The sequence below is a fragment of the Hylobates moloch genome, unplaced genomic scaffold (assembly GCF_009828535.3).
Source record: "Hylobates moloch isolate HMO894 unplaced genomic scaffold, HMol_V3 SCAFFOLD_8, whole genome shotgun sequence".
Lineage (NCBI taxonomy): Eukaryota > Metazoa > Chordata > Mammalia > Primates > Hylobatidae > Hylobates > Hylobates moloch.
The window spans coordinates 89,739,450-89,757,371 of NW_026652283.1; the positions used below are offsets into that span (position 1 = coordinate 89,739,450).

At 54.7% G+C, this 17,922-nt stretch overlaps 2 protein-coding genes across 2 annotated transcripts in view; one reads left to right on the forward strand and one right to left on the reverse strand.

Moving 5' to 3' along the window:
• Positions 1–1,248: 1,248 nt before the first annotated feature.
• On the forward strand, positions 1,249–3,185 carry LOC131384051 (uncharacterized). The gene is made up of 3 exons (XM_058442807.1): positions 1,249–1,259; positions 1,465–1,522; positions 1,699–3,185. The coding sequence occupies exons 1-3, from the start codon at positions 1,249–1,251 to the stop codon at positions 2,509–2,511; spliced, it is 882 nt and encodes a 293-aa protein (XP_058298790.1). The 3' UTR covers positions 2,512–3,185.
• LOC131384052 (keratinocyte proline-rich protein-like) overlaps positions 1,454–17,922 on the reverse strand; it is a 67,463-nt gene continuing 50,994 nt past the window's right edge. The window contains exons 4-5 of the mRNA XM_058442808.1: positions 15,351–16,835; positions 1,454–1,566 (exon numbers count right to left, since the gene is read on the reverse strand). Of these exons, the coding sequence (XP_058298791.1) occupies positions 15,937–16,835 (899 nt within the window). The 3' untranslated portion in view covers positions 1,454–1,566; positions 15,351–15,936. The remainder of the gene's footprint in view (positions 1,567–15,350; positions 16,836–17,922) is intronic.

Sequence of the window (17,922 nt, forward strand, 5' to 3'; positions counted from 1 at the left end):
AGAATAACATCAGCTCCTCCCCAGGTCTCCACCTGCACGGCCCTCGAATGGGAACGTCAGCTTCTCCCTGGGCCTCCAGCTGCACAGCCCTAAAACTAGAACATCAGCTCCCGCCCGGGTCGCCAACTGCACCACCCTCAAACTGGAACATCAGATCCCCACGGGTCTCCAGCTGCAGGGCCTTCAAACTGGAACATCAGCTCCCCACCGGGTCTCCAGCTGCACAGCCCTCAAACTGGAACATAAGCTTCCCACCAGATCTCCAGCTGCATGGCCCTCAAACTGGAACATCAGCTCCCCACCAGATCTCCGGCTGCACGGCTCTCAAACAGGAATGTCAGCTCCCCACAGGGTCTCCAGCTGCACGGCCCTCAAATTGCAACATCAGTTCCCCACTGGGTCTCCAGGTGCACCGCCTCAAACTGCAACATCAGCTCCCCACTGGGTCTCCAGCAACACGGCCCTCAACCTGGAACATCAGCTCCCCCCGGGGTCTCCAACTCCATGGCCTTCAACCTGCAACACTGGCTCCCCACCGGGTCTCCAGATGCACAACACTCAAACTGGAACATCAGCTCCCCACCGGGCATCCAGCTGCACAGCCCGCAAACTGGAACATCAGCTCCCCGCCGGGTCTCCAGCTGCACGGTCCTCAAACTGGAATATCGGCTCAACGCCAGGTCTCCATCTGCACAGCCCTCAAATTGTAACATCAGCTCCCTGCCGGGTCTCCAGCTGCACGGCCCTCAAACTGCAACATCAGCTCCCCCGCGGGACTCCAGCTGCACAGACCTCAAACTTGAACATCAGCTCCCCCCGGGTCACCAGCTGCATGGACCTCAAACTTGAACATCAGCTCCCCGCCAGGTCATCAACTGCATGGCCCTCAAACTGGAACATCAGCTCCACCCCTAGGTCTCCAGCAGCACGGCCCTACAACTGCAACATCAGCTTCCCCCCGGGTCTCCAGCTGCACAGCCCTACAACTGGAACACCAGCTCCCTCCCGGGTCTCCAGCTGCACAGCCCTACAACTGCAACATCAGCTCCCCACCGGGTTCAAAATGTTCCAGTTTGAGGGCTGTGCAGCTGGAGACCTGGCAGGGAGCTGATGTTCCAGTTTGAGGGCCGTGCAGCTGGATACCCGGTGGGAAGCTGAAGTTCCAGTTTGAGGGCCGTGAAGCTGGAGACCCGGTGGGGAGCTGATGCTCCAGTTTGAGGGCCATGCAGCTGGAGATCCGGCGGGGAGATGATGTTCCAGTTTGAGGGCCGTGCAGCTGGATACCCGGTGGGAAGCTGAAGTTCCAGTTTGAGGGCTATGCAGCTGGAGATCCAGCAGGGAGCTGATGTTCCAGTTTGAGGGCTGTGCAGCTGGAGACCCGGCAGGGAGCTGATGTTCCAGTTTGAGGGCCGTGAAGCTGGAGACCCGGTGGGGAGCTGATGTTCAATTCTGAGGGCCTTGCAGCTGGAGACTCAGGGGTAGCCGATGTTGCAGTTCGAGGGCCATACAACTGGAGACCCAGGTGCGAACAGATGTTCCAGTTTGGGAGCGATGCAGCTGGAGGCACTGCAGGGAGCAGATGTTCCAGTTACATGTTCCTCCCTGGGTCTCCAGGTGCATGGCCATAAAACTGGAACATCAGCTCCCCGGCCCTCAAACTGCAACTGGAATATCAGCTCAACATCAGCTCCTCTCCAGGTCTGCAGGTGCAAGACCCTCAAACCAGAACATCAGCTCCTCTCCGGGTCTCCGGCTGCACGACCCTCAAACCAGAACATCGGCTCCACTCCGGGCCCGCAGCTGCAAGACCCTCAAACCAGAACATCGGCTCCTCTCCAGGCCTGCGGTGGCACGACCCTCAAACCAGAACATCAGCTCCTCTCCGGGTCGGTGGCTGCAAGACCCTCAAACCGGAACATCAGCTCTTCCCCGGGTCTACGGCTTCAAGACTCCCAAACCGGAACATCAGTTCCTCCCCGGGTCTGGGGATGCAAGACCCTCAAACCAGAACATCAGTTCCTCCCCGGATCTGCAGCCGCAAGACCCTCAAACCGGAACATCAGCTCCTCCCCGGGTCCGCGGCTGCAAGACCCTCAAAACGAAACATCAGCTCCTCCCCGGTTCCGCGGCTGCAAGACCCTCACACCGGAACATCAGCTCCTCCCTGGGTCCGTGGCTGCAAGACCCACAAATCGGAACATCAGCTCCTACCCGGGTCCACGGCTGCAAGATCCTCAAACCGGAACATCAGCTCCTCCCCAGGTCTGCGGCTGCAGGGCCCTCAAACCGGAATATCAGCTCCTCCCCAGGTCTGCAGCTGCACACTCCTCAAACCGGAACATCAGCTCCTCCACGGGTCCGCGGCTGCATGCTCCTCAAACTGGAACATCAGCTCCTCCCCAGGTCCGTGGTTGCAAGACCCTGAAACCGGAACATCAGCTCCTCCCTGGGTATGCGGCTGCAAGACCCTCAAACTGGAACATTAGCTCTTCCCCAGATCTGCAGCTGTAATACCCTCAAACCAGAACATCAGCTCCTCCCCGGGTCTGCGGCTGCAAGACCCTCAAACCAGAACATGAGCTCCTCCCCGGGTCTGCGGCTGCAAGACCCCCAAACCGGAATATCAGCTCCTCAACGGGTACACGATTGCAAGGCCCACAAACCGGTAAATCAGCTCCTCCCTGGGTCGGCGGATTCAAGACCGTCAAACCGGAACATCAGCTCCTCCCCAGGTCCAAGGCTGCAAGACCCTCAAACCATAACATCAGCTCCTCCTCAGGTCTGTGGCTACAAGACCCCCAAAACAACATCAGCTCTGCCCCGGGTCTGCAGCTGCAAGACCCCCACACCGGAACATCAGCTCCTCCCCGGATCCGAGGCTGCAAGACCCCCAAACTGGAACATCGGCTCTTCACTGGATCCATGGCTGCAAGGCACCCAAACCAGAACATCAGCTCCATCCCGGGTCCGGGGATGCAAGACTCTCAAACCGGAACATCAGCTCCTCCCCGGGTCTGCTGCTAGAAGACCCCCAAACCAGAATATAAGCTCATCCCCAGATCCGCGGCTGCAAGACCCCAAAAGCATAACATCAGCTCCTCCCCGGGTCCGAGGCTGCAAGACCCCAAAACCAGAACATCAGCTCCTCTTCGTGTCTGCAGCTGCAAGACCCCCAAACCAGAACATCAGCTCCTCCCAGTGACCACGGCTGCAAGACCCTCAAACCCGAACATCAGCTCCTCCCCGGTCTGCGGCTCCAAGACCCTCAAAGCGGAACACCAGCTCCTCACCGGGTGTGCAGGGGCAAGGCCACCAAACCGCAGCATCAGCTCCTCCCTGGGTCCGCAGCTGCAGGACCCCCAAACCAGAACATCAGCTCCTCCCTGGGTCGGCGGCTGCAAGGCCCTCAAACCAGAACATCAGCGCCTCCCCAGGTCCACGGCTGCAAGACCCTCAAACCGAAATATCAGTTCCTCCCCGGGTCTGTGGCTGCGGGGCCCTCAAACCGGAGCATCAGCTCCTCCCCGAGTCTGCAGCTGCAGGGCCCTTAAACGGGAACATCAGCTCCTCCCCGGGTCCGAGGCTGCAAGACCCCCAAACCGGAACATCAGCTCCTCGCCGAGTCCGTGGCTGCACGCTCCTCAAACAGGAACATCAGCTCCTCCCTGGGTCTGTGGCTGCAAGACCCTGAAACCGGAGCATCAGCTCCTCCCCGGGTCCGTGGCTGCAAGACCCTCAAACCGGCACATCAGCTCCTCCCTGGGTATGCGGCTGCAAGACCCTCAAACCGGAACATCAGCTCCTCCCCAGATCTGCGGCTGTAATACCCTCAAACCAGAACATCAGCTCCTCCCTCGGTCTGCGGCTGCAAGACCCTCAAACCAGAACATCAGCTCCTCCCTGGGTCTGCGGCTGCAAGACCCTCAAACCAGAACATGAGCTCCTCCCCGGGTCTGCAGCTGCAAGACCCCCAAACCGGAATATCAGCTCCTCAAAGGGTACATGATTGCAAGGCCCACAAACCGGGAAATCAGCTCCTCCCTGGGTCCGCAGATTCAAGACCATCAAACCGGAACATCAGCTCCTCCCCGGGTCCAAGGCTACAAGACCCTCAAACCGTAACATCAGCTCCTCCTCAGGTCCGCGGCTACAAGACCCCCAAACCGGAACATCAGCTCCGCCCCAGGTCCGCGGCTGCAAGACCCCCACACTGGAACATCAGCTCCTCCCGGGGTCCACGGCTGCGAGATCCCCAAACCGGAACATCAGCTCATCCCTGGGTCTGCGGCTGCAAGACCCTCAAACCGGAACATGCTCCTCCCCGGGTCTGCGGCTGCAAGACCCTCAAAGCAGAACATCGGCTCGTCGCCGGGTCTGCGGCTCACGACCCTCAAACCAGAACATCAGCTCCTCCCCGGGTCTGCAGCTACACGACCCTCAAACTGGAACATCAGCTCCTCCCCTGGTCTGTGCCTGCAAGACCCTCAAACCGGAACATCAGCTCCTCCCCGGGTCCGTGGCTGCAAGACCCCCAAACCGGAACATCAGCTCCTCCCCGGGTCTGTGGCTGCACGACCTTCAATCCGGAACATCAGCTCCTTCCCGAGTATGGGGCTACACAATTCTCAAACTGGAACATCACCTCCTCCCCAGGTATGCGCCTGCATGACCCTCAAACCGGAACATCAGCTCCCCCCCCGGGTCTGTGGCTGAATGACCCTCAAACCGGAACATCAGCTCCCCCCAGGTTCCGCGGTGTCAAGACCCTCAAACCGGAACATCAGCTCCTCCATGGGTATGCGGCTGCACGACTCTCAAACCGGAACATCAGCTCCTCCCTGGGTCCGCCGCTGCAGGGCGCTCAAACCGGAACATCAGCTCCCCCACCGTGTCTGTGGCTGCATGACCCTCAAACCGGAACATCAGCTCCCCCCAGGTTCCGTGGTGGCAAGACCCTCAAACTGGAACATCAGCTCCTCCACGGGTCCGTGGCTGCAAGACCCTCAAACCAGAACATCAGCTCCTCCCTGGGTCTGCGGCTGCAAGACCCTCAAGCCGCAACATCAGCTCCTCCCCAGGCCCGCGGCTGCAAGACCCTCAAGCCGGAACATCAGCTCCTCCCCGGGTCTGCAGCTGCAATACTCCCAAACCAGAACATCACCTCCTCCTCGGGTCTGCGGCTGCATGACCCTCAAACCGGAACATCAGGTCCTCCCCAGGTCTGCAGCTGCACAACGCTCAAACTGGAACATCAGCTCCCCCCAGGGTCTGTGGCTGCAAGACCCTCACACTGGAACATCAGCTCCTCCCCGGGTCTGTGGCTTCAAGACCCTCAAACCGGAACATCAGCTCCTCCCCGGGTCTGCGCCTGCAAGACCCCGAAATCGGAACATCAGCTCCTCCACGGGTCTGCGGCTGCAAGACCCCGAAATCGGAACATCAGCTCCTCCACGGGTCTGCGGCTGCAAGACCCCCAAACCGGAACATCAGCTCCTCCCCGGGTCTGCGGCTGCAAGACCCCCAAACCGGAACATCAGCTCCTCCCTGGGTCTGCAGCTGCAAGACCCCCAAACCGGAACATCAGCTCCTCCCCGGGTCTGTGCCTGCAAGACCCCCAAAGTGGAACATCAGCTGCTCCCCGGGTTTGTGGCTGCAATACTCCCAAACCAGAACATCAGCTCCTCCCCGGGTCTGTGGCTGCAATACTCCCAAACCAGAACATCACCTCCTCCTCAGGTCTGTGGCTGCACGACCCTCAAACTGGAACATCAGCTCCCCGCAGGGTCTGCAGCTGCAAGACCCTCACACCGAAACATCAGCTCCTCCCCAGGTCTGCGGCTTCAAGACCCTCAAACCGGAACATCAGCTCCTCCCCAGGTCTGTGGTTGCAAGACCCCCAAACCGGAACATCAGCTCCTCCCCAGGTCTGTGGCTGCAAGACCCTCACACCGGAACATCAGCTCCTCCCCGGTTCTGTGGCTTCAAGACCCTCAAACCGGAACATCAGCTCCTCCCCGGTCTGCGCCTGCAAGACCCCGAAACCGGAACACAGCTCCTCCCCGGGTCCGCGGCTGCAAGACCCTCAAACCGGAACATCAGCTCCTCCTCGGGTACGTGGCTGCAAGACCCTCAAACCAGAACATCAGCTCCTCCCCGGGTCCGCGGCTGCAGGGCCCTCAAACCGGAACATCAGCTCCTCCCCGGGTCCGCGGCTGCAAGACCCCCAAACCGGAACATCAGCTCCTCCCCGGGTCTGTGGCTGCACGACCTTCAATCCGGAACATCAGCTCCTTCCCGAGTATGGGGCTACACAATTCTCAAACTGGAACATCACCTCCTCCCTGGGTATGCGCCTGCACGACCCTCAAACCGGAACATCAGCTCCCCCCCGGGTCTGTGGCTGCAAGACCCTCAAACCGGAACATCAGCTCCCCCCAGGTTCTGCAGTGGCAAGACCCTCAAACTGGAACATCAGCTCCTCCACAGGTATGCGGCTGCATGACTCTCAAACCGGAACATCAGCTCCTCCCTGGGTCCGCCGCTGCAGGGCCCTCAAACCGGAACATCAGCTCCTCCACGGGTCCGCGGCTGCAAGACCCTCAAACCAGAACATCAGCTCCTCCCTGGGTCTGCGGCTGCAAGACCCTCAAGCCAGAACATCAGCTCCTCCCCGGGTCTGCAGCTGCAATACTCCCAAACCAGAACATCACCTCCTCCTCGGGTCTGCAGCTGCACAACGCTCAAACTGGAACATCAGCTCCCCCCAGGGTCTGTGGCTGCAAGACCCTCACACTGGAAGATCAGCTCCTCCCCGGGTCTGCGGCTTCAAGACCCTCAAACCGGAACATCAGCTCCTCCCCAGGTCTGCGCCTGCAAGACCCTGAAACCAGAACATCAGCTCCTCCACGCGTCTGCGGCTGCAAGACCCCCAAACCGGAACATCAGCTCCTCCCCGGGTCTGCACCTGCAAGATCCCCAAAGCGGAACATCAGCTGCTCCCCAGGTTTGTGGCTGCAATACTCCCAAACCAGAACATCAGCTCCTCCCCGGGTCTGCGGTTGCAAGACCCCCAAATCAGAACATCAGCTCCTCCCCAGGTCTGCGGCTGCAAGACCCCCAAACCGGAACATCAGCTCCTCCCCGGGTCTGCAGCTGCAAGATCCTCAAACTAGAACATCAGTTCCTCCCTGGGTCTGCAGCTGCAAGACCCTCAAACTAGAACATCACCTTCTCTCCAGGTCTCCAGTTCTGTGACCCTAAATCTAGAACATCAGCTCCTTCCTCAGTCTCCAAGTGAAAGACCCTCAATTCGAACATCAGCTCCTCCCCAAGTCTTCAGCTGCATGACCCTCAATCTAGAACATCAGCTCCTCTCCAGGTCTGCAGCTGCAAGATCCTCAAACTAGAACATCAGCTACTGTCCGGGTCTGCAGCTGCAAGACCCGCAAACTAGAACATCAGCTCCTCTCCACATCTGCAGCTGCAAGATCCTCAAACTGAACATCAGCTCCTCTCCCGGTCTCCATCTACACGGCCCTCAATCTACAACATCAACCCCTCTCCGGGTCTGCAGCTGCAGGGCCCTCAAGGTAGAACATCAGCTACTCCCAGAGCTAGAACATCTCTCTCACCTGGATCTCCAGCTCCATGACCCTCACAGAACAGCCACACTGGCTCCTTCATTGTCTTCAGCTCCTCAACCTAAGACAACAGTGGCAGCACTGGCTCCTCCCTGGACGTGCAGCTCAATGACTCTCATAGACTTAAAAGGCAGCACCTGTTCCTCCCCACGTCTCCATCTCCACTACCCTCAGATTTGAACAGCGGTAGCACCAGCTCCTCTCCAGGTCTTCAGCCCCACGACCCTCCCTGAACAATCCCTTCTCATGAAATTCAGCAGTCAAGAAAACTGCAGCGGAAGTAAATGAATAAATGTTTTGTTTTCAAATCGATATCTCTTTTATGTTCATGAGTTAACTTTTCTACTTTCCATTAGCCTTGCAATCTACTTACGTCCAATGTGAAACAGAAACACACCATTTGAAATCACGTTTAAAAACTTAGTATTTTTAAATAAAATCATCACATAGCTGTAGACACGATCTTCTCTCTCCCTGTGCAGAAGTCTTATGAAAATTCGAACTATGAATTTACTTTGTTGAGATTCCCAGAATACACATTAATCCCAACTGCTACTCCCCTCCTTAAAATCTTTTAACATATTCCCATCACCTGAGCATAAATGCCAGCTCCCATCCACAGCCCAAAGTGCCCAGCACGGCCCTGCCCTCTGCCCTGGTCTATGGTCTCCCCTCTTAAATGCCAGCACCATCCACAGCCCACAGTGCCCAGCACAGCCCTGCCCTCTGCTCTGGCCTAAGGTCTCTCCCCTGTGCCGTTCCCTTCCTGCCAGACAGGCCTCCGTCCATTCCTCAAACCACAGAGGCTCAGGCCTGACTCCAGGCCTTTGCCCTGCTGTGCCCTCTGCCTAGGGTGCCTTTCCCGGGCTCTGCATCCTCCTCTCAACCCGCTGAGCTCCAGCCTGCTGGTCGCCCCTCAGGTGGATGAACACACAGTGTCCTCTCGCCCCGAGCTTTTGCACAGGCACTTCTCTGTGCCAGACACACACCCTCTCTATCGGTTTACTCTCTAAATACCATTCATCCTTGGAGTCTCCACTGAAATATCGCTCCCTGCCCACCCCCTTCACTTGGACTTAACCTTGGTTAGGTTGCCAACCCCCGTCTCCTGATGCCGGGAAGCTAGATGCTCTCCTAGCACTCGGAACTTCCCAATTGCCACATTTTGCACACCCGTGGTTACTGTGTTAGGTTGGTGCACAAGTCATCGCGGTTTTTGCCATTACTATTAATGAACTGCATCAGCAGCTCCTCCCCGTTTCCTTTTTTTGCCATTCCTTTTAATGATTGCTGCACCAACCTGTTAGAATCATTTATATTTATCCATCCATCATCTGCCTTCCCCTCTAGAAATGAAGCTCCATGAGAACAGACGCCAAATCTACTCAAATCACTCCACCTTCCCAGCACATTGTTTGTCAATAATCATTTACCAACTGACTGATAGGGAAATGCCTTCACTGTTGCTGGGAAGAGGCACATGACATGCCCCTTTGAAAGTCAATTCCATGGACAGTTAGCATTTGCTCTTCACTCCTGCACCCGTGGCGTGGCTGGGCTTAGGCTGATCTAGTCTGGGCTTGACTGCAGGCTAAGGATGGGAACCATGCCTGCTCCACACGCCTCTCATCCCGCAGCCAGAGCCGCCATCCCCTGGGGCACGCACATCTCGTGGGGAAAATCAAGAGCCTTAGAGGGCAGGCCTGGCAGTGCCCACACATTCCAGGCTTCTGCTTGTGCTGTGTCTGTGAAAATCTCATTGGCAGAAGCAAGTCACCCAGCCACGAGCCAACACCTATGGGATGGATACGTCCATCCACCCTCCCTAGGGCCCTGGCAAGGTTGTGGCTATGTCATACCCTTACGAGGGGAGTGAAAAATTGAGGCCCAACATTAAATCACCCATGGCAAGAAATGTCAGCCTCTGTCAGCACACTGGAATCATTCTTCATCAGCGGGTTTGCCTGACTTCTCTTTGCAATGGTGTCTGCAGGTTTAGGCCAATGCTGTTCCCCATGGAGGACAGAGAAGCCTCAATGGGCCTCCGTCTGTTGAGAAGAACAAGATATTAGCTTGGCGCAAAACCACCACAAGCCCCAGGTGGCCCTTGCCCTGTGAGACAGGAGAGGGGCAGAGAACTGTGGGAACTCAGGAAAGCTTGCATCCCCAGCCCCTCCGGTGCATCCTCGGCCCCTCCCCTGTGACCCCAGCACCAGCCCTCTCCCGTTTGCCCCATCTCTGCTCTTTTTCATTTTCTTTCTTTCCTTTTGTTTTGAGACAGGGTCTGGCTCTGTCACCCAGGCTGGAGTGCAATGGCACAACTCGGCTTACTGCAATCTTCACCTCCTCAGCCTCCCCAGTGGCTGGGACTACAGTTGCATGCCACCATACCCAGTTAACTTTTTTTTTTTTTTTTTGTAGAGACAGGATTTGCCATGTTGCCCAGGCTGGTCTCAAATTCCTGAGCTCAAGTAATCCTCCCACCTCAGCCTCCCAAAGTGCCGGGATTACAGGCGTGAGCCACCAAGTCCAACCTACTTTATTTTTCTCTACAGTACTTGGAACCTTCTAATGTACTAAGGACACGTGTATTTTCTTTCTTTTTTGTCTTCCCTAGAACAGGAGCTTAATGTGGGCAGGTATTTTTGTTGATCTCATTTATCACCCTAGCCCCAGTGCCTGGAACAGGGTCTGGCACATGAATGGTGTGTTCGAAGTAAATATTTTTAATAGATAAATAAATGAAACATCCTACAAGAGAAAGCTAGTATCTGGAACTCACCCATCAACAGAACCTAAAAGCCAAAGACCTTTAGCCTGTCTCCACCTCTGAACACACCCAACCCCGGAGGAGCCAGCAGAGGAAAAAGAGGAACAAAGGTGGGGAAGGGGGCAGGTGGTGCCCACTAAGTAAGGAACCCTGAGGCTTAGGCCAAACCTGAGCTGGAGAAGGGACTAATCTAGCAACTGGGTGTGAGATTAAAGTTTAGATTTGTCTGGCCTGGATTTTGTAACACCTAAACAAGAGTTATTCTATTCTTTTTTTTTTTTTTTTTTTTTTTTTGAGATGGAGTCTAACTGTCCCCCAGGCTGGAGTGCAGTGGCGCTACCTCAGCTCACTGCAACCTCTGCCTCCAGCACTTTGGGAGGCTGACACGGGCAGATCACAAGGTCAGGAGATCGAGACCATCCTGGCTAACATGGTGAAACCCCGTCTCTACTAAAAATACAAAAATTAGCTGGGCCTGGTGGCAGGTGCCTGTAGTCCCAGCTACTCAGGAGGCTGAGGCAGGAGAATCGCTTGAACTCCAGATGCAGAGGTTGCACTGAGCCAAGATCAATGCCATTGCATTCCAGCCTGGGTGACAGAGACAGCCCCCATCTCAAAAACAAACAAACAAACAAACAAAAAACCTTGAAACGAATTTAAGAATTGTTATTTTTTAAAGTACAGCTTTAAAAATGCCCCTTTCAAATACATCAGTGTTATATTAAGGCAAACCCACTTCAGAAGCACAAAGTTAATTTCTTATAATTCCAAGAAACATGTGAATGTTAAAAAAAAACCCAAACACCCGAAAAGGGATCAAACTCAAGATAGTTTGTAACATTTTATTGCAAAAAGAAGGGCAGAGAACAGCCTTCTTCTTCATACCTGTTCACCGCAGTAATTTTTAGCAGCTCTCCTGGGCAAAGAAGTCTAATCAATGAATCAGCATACGGGCCACAAATACCTTCTCAGTGCGGTTTCACCTAGAATACAAGCACTCAGAAGCACAAATTTAACTGAAGTGAGAAACCAGGCCATTTTGTAGCTTCAGTTTTTCTACCAGTAATATATTAATTTCTTGAAATAGCCTAATAATTTAGTTCTACTACCAAAACAGAAGCCCAATCTGGGAGAACAATTATAGAAGTCAAACTAATTTCAATCATATTAGTATAGGAATTCATATTAGTATAGGCTAATGATTCATATTAGCAGAGGCACGAGGATCGCTTGAGCCTAGGAGTTTGAGACCAGCCTGGGAAAGACAGTGAGACTCCATCTCTAATTTTTTTTTTTTAAATAAAGAAATTCAGAGAGGAGAAGGAAGCGGATTGATATGTGTCTATCCAAGAACAAAGTTTGTGTGCCTGTACATACAACACAACTATGAACCTTCCTTCATGCAGCTCACAATCTAGTAGCGAGAGGGAACCACGAAAGCATGAGCCCCCACGGTGAGGAAAAAGGCGCACATCAGAGAAAAGAAAAATGCTGTGATGATCCAATGGCAGGAGCAGCGCGCATCCACTTTCTTTGTTTTTTTTGAGATGGGATTTCGCTCTGTCTCCCAGGCTGGAGTGCAGTGGCTTGATCTCAGCTCAATGCAGCCTCAACCTCCAAGGCTCAAGTGATCTTCCCATCTCAGCCTCCCAAGTAGCTGGGACTACAGGCGTGCACCACTACACTTGTTTAGTTTTTGTAGAAACAGGGTCTCACAATGTTGTCAAGGCTGGCATTCTGAAGGGCAGGTGGGGCTTCATCCTACAGAGACGAAAGGCAGAAGAAGCTCAGAGCCCAAAGCAAAGTGGTGGAGGACAAGGGCGTCTTCAGAACAGAGTGGCTCGGCTGAGACATCCAGTAGGATGCCACCAGGCAGAGGTGTGGTGGAGAAACAGGGCCACAGGGTGAATGCTCACGTGAGGAGCAAACCACCACAGAACACGACAGAAACACGGTGTACTAAATCAGGCTTCAAATCGCAGCCCTGCAACTTGAGAGCTACCACAGGTAACCCAGAAAGGGAGCAGATGGCACCGCCCACTGCCTGAGGCTACGAGATGGACCAGAAACCTGTGCTTACTAACAACCTGCCTTATTCCAGAAGGAATTCAGGAAACAGACACTCACAGTACAGCAAAATAAAGTAACTGTGAATCATGTTGGCTGAGGAGAAAGTGAAGAGTCTAAGACTATGTCATACAATTTACCTCTAAACTCTCATTACTGACGAGCCACCAACCTGACTTTAAATTTTCTAGCAGCTAAATTGAAGAGGAAAATGTAATCGGGTAAACGGTTTATAAGATGCAAACCAAACAGAACAGCCACCACAGTTGCTGAGAAGACGCGCAGCTCCAGCTCCAGGAGAAACAGGGTGGCCATCTCCTGGGGCTGCCTGCAGCAGGCGTGTGAGCCCCAAAGCCAGCGTCTTTCAGGGTGAACCGTGACTACGGGCTTCATGGGGCCACATGCCTCCAGCACAAGCTCAGGAAATCTCCCAGGGCAATTCAAGGAACAGGGTCTCACAATGTTGCCCAGGCTGGTCTCAAACTCCTGGGCTCAAGCGATACCCCTGCCTCGGCCTCCCAAAGTGTTGGGAGGTCAGACATGAGCCACTGCACCTGGCCACTGCACGCATTTTGTAGAGGACGGCTTTGCATCCTGAAGGGTGGGTGGGGCTTCATCCTGCAGAGATGAAAGGCAGAGGAAGCTCAGAGCCCAAGGAAAAGGGGGGCGCCTAAGAAAAGTGACTCCATGGGGGCCACGGTGAGAGGGTCCCGATACACAGCTTGGGTGAAGCCAGACACTGATTTCAAAGTATCTCAGGAATGGTGGACTCAGCACCTGTCAGGCAATTCTCTCTCTCAAGCAGGCTCCTGGTAGATATTTAGTAGCAGCTGAAATCAAGATTATGTTCTGACTGACACTTGCTGATGGCTAAAGAGCTATATATGCTTTGAGGACCAGCTGAACTGGGGCAGGACTAACACCCTCTGGTGAAAATACGGGAACCCAAACACACAAGTCAGAGCAGGAGATGTCTCCCCCACCCCCAAACAATAATGCTGACCTTTGATTTGGGTTAAGCGCCTAGCCCAGTGGTGTGAGTGTTCAGTACGTGGAAACCATCATCACCATCATCAGGTAATGGAAACCATCAAAGCTTTGAGCTGGCTTGTTAGCCAAGAATAATGGTAGTGTATTAGCTACTACTAATACTCACAGCTGACAATTACTGAGCACTTGCTCTGTGCCAGGAATCACGGGAAGCACCTCGCATGCATTTCCTCAATACTCCCTCCCAGTAACGGCAAGGCCACAAACCTGGTAGAGCCAGGACTGGAATCCAGGCAGGCCCCAAAGCACTCCAGTGGAGCCTGCCAACATGGGCAGGCTATCATGCTAATGAGGTCCAGTATTTGACCACCACTCCTAGTTGAGCAAGTATAACAGAAAACCTAAAACTAAACCTAAAATCTAAAAATTTGAGCAAATGCATAAAAAGCAGGCTGTTAAAATGGATCATAAATCTTGCATCACTCACTGGAAAACCACTCAAAATAAACGTCTCTGAGACTTGGCCTCTGAGGAGGGCACTCCGTGTGGCTCGTATCACCCTGGTGACAAACCACTTGAACCTGGGTGGTCATCTGACCATATTTAACAGATGATGCACAGAGCCATTTGCATCCACTGTGGTCAACATTTAGGAAGTTTTAAGCTAAGATTTGCCAAATTGTAGCCTACCGGATTCCGGGTTCTCTTGACATCTCTTTCTAGTAGCCATGTCTTGCACTTCCCGAGTATAAATGAACAGAGATGCAAATTAAAAAAAGGAGGATTTAAGAATAATGAAAAGAGAAAAATCAAGAAAGCACAATCACTAGCGTAGAGATAACAGAATTTCTGAATTCCCTGAAAACAATCTATATAAATGCATGTGAAATAATACACCAGCATCTGTGGCCCACATGTCACATATTAGGAACTAATGTCATAATATAAGGTAAACATGTTACTCTGAAAACACAAATCCTCACAAATCATTAGGCAGTAAGGCTGAATCCAGCACCCCCCACCCACAGCGCAGTGAGGCAGTGTCTAGCAGCCGTAGTGCTCCCCACGCCCCAGTTCAGTCTCTGGCAACATCAGATACTTCCCACTAATAACGAGGAGCCTTTCAACATTTTCACATCATCTCAAAACTGACCCCTTTTCTAGCTTAAATGGCACAGATCTGGAAAGGCAAACTATACACAGAATCAGAAAAGATGACTGTCCCTGAGGGATTACAGAAAAAGCAGCAGTCAGGTGTTCAATGAAGTAAAATGTATCCAATGATAGCTCAGGGGAGAGGGATCAATTGAGCTGAAACTGGCAAGAACGTAACTCCAGGGAGCTCACAACACCCAAGGACCCGGATTTCTCGCTGCCTGAACGCCCAGTATTCGCACACTGATAAGAACACCTCCCGGTAACTCCCCTGCCAGCGCCTCCAACACCCCCAATCCTTTCCCGAGGAAACCAGTCCCAGTTTCTGCAGTTCCTGTAACAGCCACGTTCCCACACAAGTGCTGCCTGAGCTCCCCAAGCCTTCCAACAATCACCCCCCAGTGCCCTCGAAGGTCTATTCAGAGAAGTCACCAAGATGCAGTCACCGAGGAAATTCAAGGACCTCCAACTTACCAAAAGGCTTTCGGCTGTACAGAGCTAACCTTCCTATTCCCCTTCTAAACCTACAACCTAGTTTTCATTTCTCAAGAAGCCTTTCCCTGTGCTCACGCACGCAGTTGTTAGCTGGCTCGGTGAGGCACTCCAAGCAGTAACAGCAGTAGCCACAAAATAAACCAGAAGCATCTCCACCATGAAGCAGTAATAATAATTTGTCCTAATGATTCCTTTGTCCTTGGAAAATCAACTTCAGAAAGAAAGTTATCCACTGTGAGCAGGGCAGGCTCGTGGCTTCTTGGTGTGGAGGCCCAGGTCCCACTGGCCCACACACGGTTGGAGACAGCTTGCTGAAGCTCGGCGTCTGATATCACTCCACTGCTGTCTTTATCAACCCTACAACGACATCAAGACCAAATAAGCTGGCGATTGAAAGTTCAGGAAAAGCAAAACAACGTCTCCTGTCAACCCTGCACCGACTCTGGAAGGCTCCCTCCTGGAACCTCCGCCTCTCCCATCCCGCTGAGGAGTACAGGAGAATCAAGGAAGTGCCCCATGAGCCGACGTCCAAGTGTGGTCTTCTGCTAAGAGATCAATCGTCTTTCTCTCTCTTTTCCCACCTCAATCCTTCCCTTCCTTCCCCTCCTGGCCTGTCTGAATTCTCATTTGCACCAGTTTCCCTTTTTCACAAACAAGAAAAGATTCCCTCAGATAACTAAGCCATTCCCTGGCCATGAGTTACTATAGTTTCAGTCATTCATTCAGTGGAAAAGCAACCAGGGACAGAAGGCGCCGCCATAAAGGTCACCTGGCCCGACCAGAGGCCAGGTCGTTGCTTCTTCCTTGGCTGCTGACATTTTAACACAGGCCCAGGCAGTCTGTTTCCGCTTTCCCCAAACAAGCACCCTGGAGACCCTCCCCTGACGGCTCTTGAGGCGAGAAAAAGGGCCTAGCCCAGGAGCCGGTGGCCGCGATCTCGGGTCTGCAGTGGCGCACTCTGCACCTTAGGAAGGGCCCCATGCACAGGACAGGGACCGGGCAGGAGGCAGGGACGGCCACAGCAGACCGGGCAGGGGACGGGGGAGACTGCGAGGGACCCGGTAGGGGATGGGGGCGGCCGCGGGGGTCGGGGCAGGGGATGGGGGCGGCCGCGTCGGTCGGGGTAGGGGTCGGGCGCGGCCGCGGGGGTCGGGGCAGGGGACAGGGGAGGCGGCGGAGGTCGGGGCAGGGGACGGGGGAGGCCGTTGGGGACCCGGCAGGTGATGGGGGAGGCCGCGGGGAAACCGTCAGGGAACGGGGGCGGCTCGTCGGTTTGGGCAGGGGTCGGGGTGGGCCGCGGGGTCGGGGCAGGGGTCGGGGGCGGCTGCTGCGGAGGCGGGGGATGCCGGGGCGGTGCCAGCCCGCACTTCTGGAAGACGTTCCACAGGAATCTCTGGTCGGGCAGCGCCCCGCCCGCAGCAGGCCCCTGGCCGCCCGGGGCCAGGGCCGTAGGAGTAGGCGGCCAAGAGCCAAGGCGCGCTGCTGGGCTGAGGCGCCTGCGGCAACGGGAGACCTCTCAGGGCGACTCCGCTTCCGCCTCTGTCGGGGGCAGAGCCTGGCGTTACCGCCACTTCCGGGGGCGGAGGAAATGTGCTTGTCCGGGATCCTCCAGCGCAGGCCACCTGCGCGCGGGGCCGGGTAGGCGCTTGGAGAAAATGTCCAGCGCCGCCACCCGGGACAGGCAGTGATGGAGCAGGGATTTAGTTTGCCTTTTAGTTCTTGTATAAAAAGAAGTTTTGACGTGAATATGATTCACGCTAACAGTCGGAAACTCTGGGCGGGGCGCGGTAGCTCCCGCCTGCGGTCCCTTCGCTTTGGGAGGCGGAGGCTGGCGGAGCTCTTGAGCCCAGCAGTTGGGACCAGCCTGGGCAGCGTGGCTAGACCCCATCCCTACAAAAATTACAAAAAGTAGTCGGGTGTGGTGGCGGGCTCCTGTGGTCCCATCTACACCGTGGACTGAGGTGGGAGGATCGCCTGAGCCTGGGAGCTCGAGGCTGCAGGGAGCCGAGATCACTGCAACTCCAGCCCGGTGGACAGCGAGACTATGCAAAAAAGAAAAAAAAGCAGGCCGGGTGCGGTGGCTCACGCCTGTAATCCCAGCACTTTGGGAGGCCGAGGCCGGTGGATCACCTGAAGTCGGGAGTTTGGGACCAACCTGGCCAATATGGAGAAACCTCGTATCTACTAAAAATACAAAATTAGCCGGGCGTGGTGGCGCACGCCTGTAATCCCAGCTACTTGGGAGGCTGAGGCAGGAGAATTGCTTGAACCCGGGAGGCGGAGATTGCAGTGAGCCGAGATCAGGCCATTGCACTCCAGGCCTGGGCAACAAGAGCAAAACTCCGTCTCAAAAAAAAAAAAGGCAAATCACAATTCGGGTGGGAAGGGCAGTGTGCAGCGTTCTCTGTTGTCTTCCACCCTGAAAAGCTTCTCTCTTTTATGTTTAACCTGCTCCTCCACGCTCTGCATCAGCGCTGCCCTGGACCCCATGCAGTTGGAAACACTGGGCGCCTTTCTGCGGGGCCCCTTCCCGCCCCAGTGGTGGTGCAGCCCTGCCTCCCCCGAGACAGCACTGCCTTCGTGCTGGACACAGTTCTACCGTGGAGCCTGGAGTGCCTGTAGCACAAATCCCCAGAATTGGGAAGTGCCCAGCTTTGGGCCACTGTGATCCCTGGGTCTTTCCCGCGCGCGTAGTCTCGTGCCGCCTTCCACGTCAGTCCTGTGTCCTGTACTCCGGTTCAGGATACTACAATTATTCTCATTATTTCATGGGGTTATTCCAGCTTTTCAGGTTCTTCAGTGCCT

Excerpts from the sequence above, each read along its gene's own strand:
- LOC131384051 (XM_058442807.1), top strand. Across the intron at positions 1,523-1,698 it reads CCATACAACTGGAGACCCAG|GTCTGCAGGTGCAAGACCCT; the intron begins GTGCGAACAGAT and ends GCTCCTCTCCAG.